General features: G+C 47.1%; 1 protein-coding gene across 2 annotated transcripts in view; it reads left to right on the forward strand.

Moving 5' to 3' along the window:
• Window positions 1–12,707, forward strand: part of CCHCR1 (coiled-coil alpha-helical rod protein 1) — a 166,489-nt gene that overhangs the window by 76,472 nt on the left and 77,310 nt on the right. For both annotated transcript variants that reach the window (XM_069635185.1, XM_069635186.1), the window contains 2 exons: window positions 2,122–2,234; window positions 3,424–3,502. In XM_069635185.1, the coding sequence (XP_069491286.1) occupies window positions 2,122–2,234; window positions 3,424–3,502 (192 nt within the window). The remainder of the gene's footprint in view (window positions 1–2,121; window positions 2,235–3,423; window positions 3,503–12,707) is intronic.

Consider the following 12,707-nt stretch of genomic DNA (forward strand, 5'->3'; position numbering starts at 1 on the left):
AGAAGATTAGTACAAGCAGCAGAGGCAGTGGTAGTGATGTATTGTTGCATTTGGAGGTCACTATCAAAGAGGACACCAAGTTAGTGAGCCATGGGCGAGGGAGCAAGGTCAGGCAGGAGGTAGATGGGCGAGCACGCAACTTCAGGCAGGGGAGCAAGGTCAGACGAAAGGTAGATGAGCGAGGACACTAGGTCAGGCAAGAGGTAGATGGGCAAGGACGCAAGGTCAGGCGGGAGGTAGATGGGTGAGACGCAACATCAGGCAAGGCAGCAAGGTCCGGCGGGAGATCGATGGATGAGGGAGCAAGGTGGTCAGATGGGAGGTAGATGGGTGAGGGAAGGCTAGAGATGGCATTGGAACCCGGGAGAAAGAGGGTATGATATGATAGTTTAGTTATGTAGCGCCTATACACAATGTGTTTCAAACAAACAAGGGAAAATACAATGACACTCTTACAGGCCATGAACAGTAAGGATGTGAAATGAACTGTCATACTCAGTCTGACGACATTTCAGATAGTGCAAGAGCTAAGACATAGATAATGAAGGGAGGGGGAGAGTGGGAAGCAAATGGAAACAGACAGGCGACTACCATACTAGGGCTGACGACATTTCTGGTAGAGCCGGAGAAAACAAAAGCTGAGTGAGAGGGGTGCAGAAAGGGAAGGGAGGAACAAAACCAGCGACTATCGGACGAGGCCTGACGACATTTCATATAGTGCTGGGGGGTGGGGAGGTGAGGGGGGAACAATTAAGGGGGGGAGGAGGAGAGAGACAAGGTTGCTATCATACTAGGTCCAGGGACAATTCTGAGAGTAAGTGCATAGAAGAAAGTAAGGGGAGGAGGGGAAGGAGATGGGGAAAGGGAGAGGAGAAGAGAACAGAGAGTAAGCCGTCAAAAAGAGTGGAGAAGCAAGAGGGGAGAGTGAATGCAATTGCAGAAGTCGGTAGTATCACATAATGTTGCAAGCCTGGATACAAGATGAAGATGGGAACAGCATGATTCAGGGCCACCATGAGAAAGGGTGACACACTGTGAATCAATAAAGTCCATAAAAGTTGAATCCAGCATTGGCCACAAGACCGTGATGGTGAAACCAGAATGTATCAGGACAGACTCCTGCAGAAGTAGGCTGGAGGGGAGGGCATGGGGGGCGGGAGGGGTAGCAGGTTAGAAGAATCGGGCAACACTGGTGTGCGAGGAGGGGTGCACAAGGGAAGGTCACAGGGGGAACGGAGAGGTGGGGATGGCCTGTGGAGACAGAGGGAGTAAACACGTGTTGGTGCATGCTTACCCGCTGTCTGAGCAGGGCTTTGGGCCCTGGATCCTCCTGGTCCAAACAGGAATTGCCCTTTTCTTTGTCTGCCCTTCACTTCAGACGCCCGGGCGAGAGACCCCAGAGCAGGAAGGAAGAGGCAGGGCTCAGAAGGTGGGTGGTGCTTAGGCCAGGTGACCAAGATCCACTTGCACCTGCTCCCCATCTGCCAATGTTGTATCTGTTGTTGAAGACTTCAGCATGAGTCAGGGTAGAGGTAGCCAGTGACGGAGTGCATCGAGACAGTTGCTAATCCGTTACGACAAGGCTGGGGCGAGGAGGGAAATGAGTGTCCTCAGCAAAGAGGTTATGGTGAAAGCCAATTGACAGTATAATTCTTTCTTGGGTAGAAGTATAGAGGGTGACTAGCTGAGTTACATTGACTGATCTTGGGAGACACTGGCAGGGGAGTGGTGGGGTCAGAGGTTCAGGAGCTCCTAATGATTTTAAAGGAGCGTAGGAAGTAATCCAGGTGAGAGCAGCTTTGCGAAACTCAAGGTCTTGGAAAGGGAAGTAGAGAGAGGAGTGGTTGATGGTGTCAACAGAGTTTGGAGTGGTGAGCAGTAGAGAGAAAGTTGGAGTCCATGTTTTCTATGGAAGCCAGATTGAAGTGGCTCTCTGTGGCCTTTTATCCTCAAGCTACTTGGTGATCTTGTTGAAGACCACCCGCTCATGCTACAGAGTTCTCATTAAATCAGACCTGCGTACAAGCTGGTGTGTAAAATGGTGAGGAGGATCTCGGAATCGGCATCATCCCAGATGACCTGTACAGGATGGCCTGTTAATTTATTTTTCTCTATTTGCAGCTTCCATGCAGTGTTTCTAGCCCAGGAGTGTGGGTTGAAGTCCGCCCTCACTCGCTTTGGGAGCTTGGGCCAGCGGATCACATTTGCAGCAAAGAGAGTTGACACAATTCAAGGTTGGAATATGGATTTTCTTTTATGTGATCGACTTGTGATATTAGTCACTTCACTCTGACCTATGCGTTGTACACAGAGCAAGGCAGAGGCCATATTGGTAATTGTGTGGGTGGGTACAGAGGGTGAGGGGAGTCAACAACCAGAGCCATCCATCATGTGTAAGGGGGCTCTGCTGCCATCTTCTGGAGTCTGAAGGTGCCAGCTGGAGAAGCTCCTGCTGTCCCTGGTAGCTGAGGCCCTTCATCCCTGGCACTGGTGACTCTGCAGTCCACGGACAGTCATGATGTAGCCTTCCACACATCTGTTCGTCTCTCACCCCCTACATGCTTTTCCACACAGCCCGCTTTCTTTTCCCCTAGCTCCAGTTCAACCTAGTGCTGATGGGGCCCACTACCCTTCTCCTTCCTGTCTTTTTCTCCCAGCCATTGTGGACTGATGCTGCTTTTCATTGCCCGATCTGCCCCAGGAGCCACACAAGTTTTGTGTGGCTATTTGAGCCACGTGGGGTATTTATTGATGGGCACTCTAGCTTCAGAAAGCAACTGTGCACTGTCCATAATGGGGGATACTGTAAGAGGGGAAAGTTAGTAACGAGGAACAGCATAAGAGCAGCGGCTGAACGATGAAAGGGACAGGGGTGACAATCTAGAGGTGCAGGCAACAGTGGGCTAGAGCCAGGTAATAACAGTAGCACGCGAGAGGTTAACCTAAAAGTTGATACAGGAGTAGGGGACCACAGCATGGGGTGGGGGGGGCACGGGAGGGGTGAAGACTTGCACATTTTGCATGGAACAGGGGAAGGGCAGTTATGAGTGTAGGGATGCACCGGACTGCCCCAAGGGTCCGGTCCATGGAGAGAGTATGGGTGCGGTCCTAGACGTTGAGGAGAAGCTGGTCCTTATAGAAGGGTCTTGAGTGCCTTCCTGAATTGCTGAAGTGTGGGGGCGAGTCTGACTTTGACAGGGAAGAGGTTTCAGAGTCTGGGGGTGTAGACGGAGAAGGCATGTCTTTAAAGCAACGCTGTTCTTTTTTGCTCAAATATTGTATTGGCTCCTAATGTCGTGCTGGCCACTGGAGATCTTGAGCTTTGCAGCGAGGTAGCTGGGAGACTAGAGAATGACTGTCTTGTAGATGATGCTAGTTATTCGTCAATTAACACTTTTTTTATCTGTTTGTATATCTCCTCAGGGATGGTGGCCAGGAAGATGGCTGTTCTAGGGTTAACTTTGGAGGAGCAAAGCAGAGAATCCAGAGCTGGCAGAGACAGGTGAGGCTCATAGAGAACCAGGTTCCAGGCTAGTTGAGAACTTGCAGAGCCGCCGGCATCTGCTCCAGTGTAACCTGTCTTAAACCTGCTGTGAGGGGTCAGAAATGAGAGGCGTACACAAGGTTGTTGTATTCTTGGTTAATGACCTCTCTGTCATTCACGCCTCTCTAGCCCTATTCAAAAGAGGAACCTCCCTACCTAGAAACTAAAACTAAGCATATGTCTGCGTCAGGATGTCCCTAACTAACCCTCACACTATAAACAAACATCAAAAGGTGCTAAGAAATGTCTTTAACTTGATGTTTGGTAAATTGTTCAAAACCAAAAGTATAAGAATTACTCCAATGAAAATGTTCTCAAAGGTAAAGACCCTTTGGTTCAGATATGATATGGCATTTATAACACACATATACACAAGTGGTTCAAGAGGATGATTCCCTTCCCCTGAATTCTTAAACTGGATGGCAAAAAGTGTCTCTTTAGCTAACGGTTCATTAGTTTCTTCCCTGGTCTCATAAAGTTCTTGTTCAAGCAGAAAGTTTGGTAACAGTCTTTCTATAGAAGATCTTGTAACTTTACAGATTACCTGGCATACTCCCCTGGCAGGAATCTTTATACAATTTCCAGCGACCTGGTATGCTCGCCTGCCAGGACTAATTATGTGCTTCAGTTCCTTGGTATACCGCAATAGCATATACCATGTGCTGCTTGATATATCTATTTGTGGTAATATTTGCTCAAACATTTCCCCCACATTGGCATCTTGTGCATCTGTGCTAGATTAGGGTTTGGTTTTATACTTTCTCTTGTCTGCATTCAAACATTCTTATTGAATCTCGACTTTGTACTTTGCCTTGACTGCATTCGAACAAACGTTGCCTTCGTATATGTTCTGCGTTAGCAATCTTGTACCATTCAATCACTTGCTGGCGTGCTTGTCATAACGTCCCAAGGTCCCCAGCTGCTTTGGGCAGACTCACCGGTCTTGTCCATCATCTCTGATGTTTCTTGCGCCTCTCCGCTATGGCTCCTTCTCCTGGATCTAGGTTGGAGTGTGCGGATGCTCCTCCAGCACCCGGAACGGCTTCACTGTCACTTGTCAGCTTTCCTTCTCGGCCCAGGGTGGAGTCTGCTGCCTTGTCAAGTGACCAAACCTCCAGGAGCACCAGCTCTGCTCCCGGTGTCGCTACTCCCCTTCTTGCTCACACGCTGTGTTCCTCTTCCTATCCCAGTGGCCTTCTCTGCTTTGCTGGTGTGCTTCCCGTTCAGGAGGCCCGGTGCGGATGGCAATGTCTCCTCCTGCACTGCTCGTTCCTGCACTTCCCTTCTTCACAATGCGGTTGCCATTTTTAAATGTCCTGCTCAATGAAGGTTTGGAAAAACAACTAGTCTGCATGTTGCATTTCAAGCTCCTGTCACTTTGCACAAACTCCCTTGTCTTCCTCCTCGTCTCAGTACCTGAGTGGTTATGGGAGTTGAAGTGTGTTGTGTAGTGCATGTCTGATGTGAGGTAGCTTGTGATGTCATGTGGAATGTTGATGAGTGAATGATGGAATGTTCTGAGTGAGAGTTCTGTGCAGTGGCAGTGGCAGTTACAGCTGGCCTGCCTGGGTTATGGGAGCCGGTGTTGTCCTAGCTAATGTCATGTGTATTCCTTATATGTCCTGAATATGTAACAGTAACTAAGAAGCTGGAATAAACTTACTTGAAGTGATCTGAAAGTGCCTGGAGACAGCATCTGTTCAAAGTCCATATTGAATCTTTTAACTCTGGGAGGGTGTTAAGATGGATTTCTGAACTCTGTCCTGGGGGGGCAGAGGTTCAGAAGGCCAGCTTAGTTTCTTGGAACAGGGTAACCTCTGGACAAGCCAGACCAATCAGGGTAGCGATGGCGGCGGTCGAGACTAGGTCTCAAGAGGGGTGAGGGTGACTGAAAGCCCGCAATGAGCACACAAAGCAAGAACGCTTACAAATTACTCCAGACAGGTGTTATATTAAAAATATAGACACATTTATTACAAGGCCTTTGTAACATCGACCATACTAAAGAATCACGGTAAAACTCCAATAAACCAACACATCACAAGCAATACAATATTTATACACGACCAAGGGGTCTAAAGAGTTAGAAGCACGAAATATGCAGACCACCTAGATGGGGAGGAAAACAGGCAGTGCAAGTAATCGTTAGACCCAGTTTGACATCAGAGGCCACCTAACTAGAAGGAAGTCCGAGCCCTACGAAGAGTGGAGCCTTGTGCTCAAAAGTACCTGCACACGCGGGTGCCAACCGGCAAAGGAGAGTCTCTTCAGGGAGATCAGGCAGTTCAGAGAGGTGAACAAAACGATGATGAACAGTTCCCCGCTACTCAAGTGAGGCCTCCACTTGTAGGCAGAAGCAGGGCGCGAATGCGGAAAAGGGTTGCTGTTTACGAAAGTGGTGAAGAGCCACATGCTCCTGCGGGAGGGCGACCGGTTAGGGTATTGACTACTCACCGGTCCCCGCTGCAGGCAGACCCAGGCTTATCCTGTTCCGTTTCAGTACTGGCAGGTTCAGATGCGATCAGCAGGACGTCTCGACGCCGTGTAGATTCCGCGACAGCAGGAGTCAGGGTCGAGGGTGTCCCAAATGCAGCGAACACGCACAGGTTTGTTACCACAGCAGGGCAACTGTGCAACCGCATGTATTCTGGTCCCAAAGCACACGTCTCAATCCGACCTGGGAATGCCAAGTGTACGAATCGTGTGAGGGTGCCGAGGACACGGGATTAGCAGTAAGCCAGACGGCGGTGACAGAGCAAGGTTCCTGTGTAGGCTGGGCCATCCACTGGATGGCCCAGGGACGCCTCCGAAGGCTTACGTACAGGATTTGGTGAAGATGCCGAGAATAGTTCTTCCCACTATTCTAAAGGGTCGAAGCGCCAGTACAGGCCTTCTCGTTTGATCAGAGGCAGAGGGGTCTCACAGGATGACAGCAGTGCAGGGTGCCAAACCTTCAGCGGGTCACCAGCGATTCCTCGACTCAGCTTCTTAGTTACAGGATACTTGGCTCCTTAGCCTTTGTTCGTGAGAACTCGGGAGATCGACATGGTAGTGGCGTTTCCAGCCTCCTCTTATCAAGAGTTCCCTTCGCGCCAAAACGGAGAAGACCCAATGGGAGATCTGCTCACAAAACACTCACACCATACGTGGACCTATCACGGACCACGGTGGTCCCAGGCATTCAAGACAATCCAGACTCTCTGGCACCCAGGATGTGTTTTGGGAACAGACATCCCAGCCCACATCCTGGAGGCACACACAAGGCATGCAGAAGCCCGCGAAAGCGTTGTTTCGCGGGAAAGTGCATGACCAAATAAGGACTGCCCCGGGTCGGCTCGACCTGGGGGAAGGTGAAGGGGCAAGACGGTCAGCGGACAGGACAAAGAACCTCGTGGCATGGCTTTTTGGAGGCCAGGCCACCCATTTGGGCCAAACGCAGGAAGCATGGTTAACATGGCAAAAAGGGGTTAAAAACACAAAGAAACGATAGCTGCCGCCTGTCCCGTCCGTGACACACTTGCACATTTCATAAGTCCAGCGAGAGTTTCTAGGGCCGTTGGAATGACTAGAGACCCAAGAGCGCGGTAATGTAAGTTACGGTGCACTCTTGTTTCATGTTGCTCAAAAGCTGCAACATGAGGAAAGGACTAAGTGAAACAAAGTCTCCCGGTACTGACTGTCTTAAGGGCATGTCGGTTTCCCCGTAAGAATGGAGCGAAAGCCCAGAGGAGTGCGGCGGAAGGCTGCACTTCTCCGGCAAAGTCTAGATCAGGGTGTAAAACAGCAAAATGTTTGGGGGTTGCCACATGGAAGGAAAATGACCTACAATATTGAAATATTTCCTAACACTAACTCTGGGAGGGTTTTTCTCATGAACTTCACATAAATGCACATCAGAAACAAAAGATGTTCTATGTGGGTTGGGGATGTTTGTGTAAAAGATGGGGGCCTGACGAGAATGACAGTAGGCCATAAAGAACGTGGGTATTGGAGGGTCTTCCTCATGGGGAAGGGGGGGGACACTGCGACTCCTCCAAAGAAGTCATAACATCCGCCTGGTAGTTGTCTCCTCCGATGTGATCCTCCCTAATATAACCACCAGGGTCAGGATCAGGTAGCGACTGCCGTTCCCTGGCCACACAGGAGGAAGTCATACCCAGGGAATATGTGATGACTCCCCTAGATTCATCACACTGCCCGGAAGTACATTTTTACCTTTATACAGGTATCTTTGAACTTTCCTGTAACTTTCAGCATAATTCCTTCCCATTCCAAGCTAAAATGCAGCTTGATGCACCCAAGCTTTCTCGAGCATTACCCACTCCGTTTCACCTACCAATTTAAGCCTTCCCTTGTTTATCCTTTATTTGTTACCCGTTTTGTTTTCTTTGTGTCCCTTCACTTTCCTCGCAGACTACGGTCTGGACTCCCTGTTGTGGACGCACAAAACGGCAGTTATATTTACTATGATACATGCTTGAGAAAGCACTGCTTTCCCCAACAGTTAGCTCGTTATCAATTACCAACTCCTTATGACTGAGGACACTGACCACACCATCACTGTCACCCACACCCTGGCACTTGGTAGTTCCCATCCACATAGAGGTGACTGCCGACACCACCTGACATACTAGCTTTTAACTACAGTAGCTGATGGCTTGTGGCCAATGTTGGGGTAGATTTACTTTTTGTAGCTTCCCCTCCATTGACATCAGTTAAACTTCCAGATTGCTGCTATTGATTTCTGCCCTGACGTTTCATGTTAAGTAAAGCCTTTTTGCTTCACTTTGCTAGCTTATATTGGGGGAATCTGGTCACTCCCTTTGCAAGATTCTGCATTGTTTTTAGGATGCACAGATTACCTTCAGTAAAGTCCGGTAGTGGTCGTTTGTATCCCATTTTCTTCTAGTAAAGATTTTGCTACTTTCACAATGTGTCCAAGACTGGCTGGTGTGACGATTCATCAGGTCTCAAACAAAGTACAGAAGGGGTGAAGGGTGCACAACTCATTCATTTAATCATTTTAAGTATTTAATAATTGAACGTTCAATACTTTGCTTAATATTTCTAGTGCACCAAGAAAGGATTCCCTGACTCAAGACCAATAGCAAAACATCCACCAAAGAACCGTTGTTGCCAACAGTTCAATCCTAGTGCACTCCTAATTGGAAATATTCCCCATCAATCTCATTTCTTGTTTCTCAATTGCTCCTATTACTATAATCAAAATATATATTCTTTGACGTCCGTTCTCCAATAACCTATTTATTTCTCAATTTCACATCAATGGCTCTTAATTTAATTAAACACTTTGCTTATGTACATGTTTAATGAGCAGAATCAAAATAGCACACAGCGTGTATTTAACATAAACAGAAAATTAGCTTATTTCTTTTTCTTTTTCTTTTTGATGGTATTGCCGACACGTATCGAGTAATTCTCGCTACCCTTCTTCTTGGACTACATTGATGTGTCTTCTCTATCCTTTCTGAAATGTACTTTTTCTAAAAAACAGATAACACAAGATCTAACTTCATTCCAATTTCTTTTACACAATAAATGCAATATTACTTCCAGTATTAGACTAAGTCTTTGTCAGTCGCCTTTTCGAGTTCTCAATGACAACTCGCATACTCCAAAAACCAAAGACCAACAGTACACACTCGTCATTTTGCCCAAGCATAACCCTAGGTTACAACAGGCTTCACTTTAAAATCCGTTTGCAGAGAAACCTCATAGTCTCTAACTTACCCAACAGGTTGTTGGACTACATTTCCCACCGATGCCAGCACGCTCAGTATCCCTGTCTCACGTTCTTCTACCTAATAAATGCCAATACCTGCTTTACTGTCATGAAGGGTCCTGAGGACTCATTCATGCTTCGCTCTCATATTCCAAACTACTTACTGTTTTGACCTCCTTTACATGCGGAACGCAAGGCATCCACCCGGTAAGCCGGTCGGGTGCCCCGCGTCCACATATGTATTTGTTTGGTATCCATGGTGACCAGTTCTCAAGGAACAAGGCTTGGCCTCCGCTAGCAGGGCGGCCATCTTAGCCTAGCGCCAAGGGACCACTCCGGTGGTGATAGTGCGTGGTACAATTATCTTTTAACATTAACATAGTTCCTGTGGCCAACATCTATAAGCTTGTATTAACTTACTGTCATAGCTCTTTCTTATTTTAAAACTGAATCCCCAATATACATATTCACATTTCTATTTGAATAAACCATAGTGCATGGTGGTCCATTCCTCCTAGATCAGGGCTTCAGTTACAGGTTTGGTGACCCCTTCTAGATTGTTCAATTAGTAATCATTCTTAATTAGATATAACTCCTATTGCCTCTTATCTGTTCACAGGTGTCCGGTTAAAGGTGCGATTACAAAAGGTTCAAATGCAATAGGTTCGGGTACATAGGACCGAAAACAAAAGGTTTGTTTTTTTGTTTTAATTATATATTTATTTTTGGGTTTCCGTATAGGTAAAAAAAAGTGGTTTTTACCAAAAAAAACAGGGGTTGCGGGGTGACCTTTTCAAACCTTTTTGTTTTCGGTCCTTTTCTTTCAAACCTATTGTATTTCGAAACTTTTCATTTGCACCTTTAACTTATAACCCTGTTCACAATCTAATTCATGACCTACAGAAAGCATGACGAATCTTATTCAGTATTCATACCCTTTTTGGATCAGTGCATCTAGTTCCTCTATCCACTTAATCTCCCTCTGCAGCAGTCTTTTCTTAATATCGCCTCCTCTCTTTGGGATAGTTAATTTCTCTAAAATTAAGAATTTCATCTGTGGGTCTCTCATTCAAAAAATGGCTCACTAATGGGGATTTCAGATTTGTGGTTCGGACGTTCGATTTGTGCTCCGACGTGATGGCATTTCTACGTACTAAATGCCACAAGGGCATTTTATGCCACAAACCACGTTGGCAGAGTCGCAGGTACTTGAGTGTTTCAGAGAGATTGTTTACCTGTGTGAGGATGTGTAATATCTCCTTTTAGGATGTTACTGCAGTGTTGACAATCCTGGCACAGCTGTGTACCTGTAAATTCAGCTTTGTTCTGATGTTCTGCAAAATCTGCTTTTACCAGCATGTTCCTTTTTGCTGAACCTTTTTTGTAAGCAAACACTGGAGGTTCCAGGAACAGTTTCTCTAATGTATTATCCAACCTCATAATTTCCCAATTATTTTTGATACCCTTGATCTTCAGACTCTGTACTGAATAGGTCGTGACCATACACCAGTGATGGGGTTTCTTTATTTGAATTTAGATTTAAGTAAATGCTCTCTCGGGATCGTTACTTGATACTATTAATTCTGGATCGTATTTTCTCTTCGGTTCCATTGCTTGGATTTTGGATTCTTCTGTTGTGGTAATGTTCTGTACCTCATTAATTGACTAATTGCAACACTCTCCAGTGTGCGTTCCTGTCAGTGTTTTTGTAAATATCTTAGTGTTCAGCTTGTTGATTTCTGCATATAGTTCCACATCCAGGAAATGAACCTTGTTCAAACTATACTCAGTCGTGAATTTTATTTGTGGGTGCATCTTGGTCATCATTTCACAAATGTTTTCCAACTCTTGTCTCATCACCTCCCCCCCACAGGGGAACCCTTTCCTATAAGGTTAGGGAGGAGGCACTCCCCTCCTGGGGACAAGGACATCCACCTGGGAAAGAGCCTCCCTAAAACCTGGTCACATAACCTCCTACACTCATGGTCACCCTTTTCTCCCACCACTGATACTGAACCATGTGTAAAGCCATGACACTGACACATGTAAAACATACTGGGACAAAGAAGAACGAGACGCATATGGAATCACCATATGCAAAACCAGCCAAGTACTGTAATGAGGTAGCTCACTGGAGGCATGAAGAGTGCCAAAGAGACTTTCCAAGATGGTGTTGATGTAACGCCAGGGTGGAATCAACAGTATAAATTAGAAAGCAAGAATGCACTAAAGAGATCTCACTGCGGAAGCCATGAGTACACGAACGATACTCTGGAAGTTCAAGCTTGAAATGCTGCAGCCAAAGCAGACCTGTCTCTCCAGGAGGCAGACAAGAAGACAGGACGTTGCTGGAGAATCCTGTGAGCCGGCTGGGAAACGACTCACTTGGTGGTGGCGTGTCTGCAGAAAGGTGGACCGGATGGTTCAAAAACAACACGGAGACCACCAACCTGCCCAGGAGCCGCGCAGGAAGCAAGGCGGAAAAGGAGGAGAGGCTCCTGTGACCCCTGTGAATAACTGTAGACTTGTCCCCAAGGTACCGCAGGTAACAGGAAAACCAGGTTGGGTCCGGGAAGAGGCTGTACTCTGTGTGCATCACGAGGCCTCTCTTGTCACAGTGGTCAGCCCAATACCACTGTCCAAGCAGAGTAGATTAGCAGCCTTCTCCCTTGTTGCAGTGGTCGACCCAATACCACTGTCCAAGCAGAGTGCATCAGGAGTCCTTTCCTGCATTGACATGCTACACCCAATACCGCTGCCCAAGCAGAGTGCATCAGGAGTCCTTTCCTGCATTGACATGCTACACCCAATACCGCTGCCCAAGCAGAGTGGGTCGGGAGCCATCTCCCTCATCCGTGACTTAGTAAATACCACTGTTAAAACATAAGGCATCAGGAGTTGCCTCCCATGTCACGTGGCCCAATAAACATCATTGGAAAATCTGAGAAGTTTCTCTGGCTAACCCTTTGAGCACTACAGTTCCCAAGGATACAAAGGATATTTTATTCTCTCTAAACTATATTTTGGTGAGACCAGCGCACCCCACCTTATGTGGAGTGCGGGGGGAATACAGTTATGTGGAGTGCGGGGGGAATACAGTGTATCGCCTTTCTCATTGTCCCTGGAACATAAATGTTAGTGAGAATATTACCCTAAATTAATGGTGGTAGTGAACCTTTTTACTAATTTGGTGCACCTTTACCGCAGGCTGTTTACACATCTGCAGTAAAGGAACCCATGGGTGCCCATTTTACCGAAATGGCCCCTGTCTTCTTTTTCACCATTTTTTGGTGTTCCTTGTCCTTTCCCGGTCCTATAGGGCCGGAAAGTGCTTTGTGTTCATTTTATCTTCGGTGTAAGACCTCGGTGAAGCCCGCCCATTGTCTGTGAAGGCAGGAAGCGAGGGAGGAGTCCAAGACT

This window comes from Ambystoma mexicanum, chromosome 13 (genome assembly GCF_040938575.1).
Source record: "Ambystoma mexicanum isolate Mex_15411 chromosome 13, UKY_AmexF1_1, whole genome shotgun sequence".
In the NCBI taxonomy this organism is placed as follows: Eukaryota; Metazoa; Chordata; class Amphibia; order Caudata; family Ambystomatidae; genus Ambystoma; species Ambystoma mexicanum.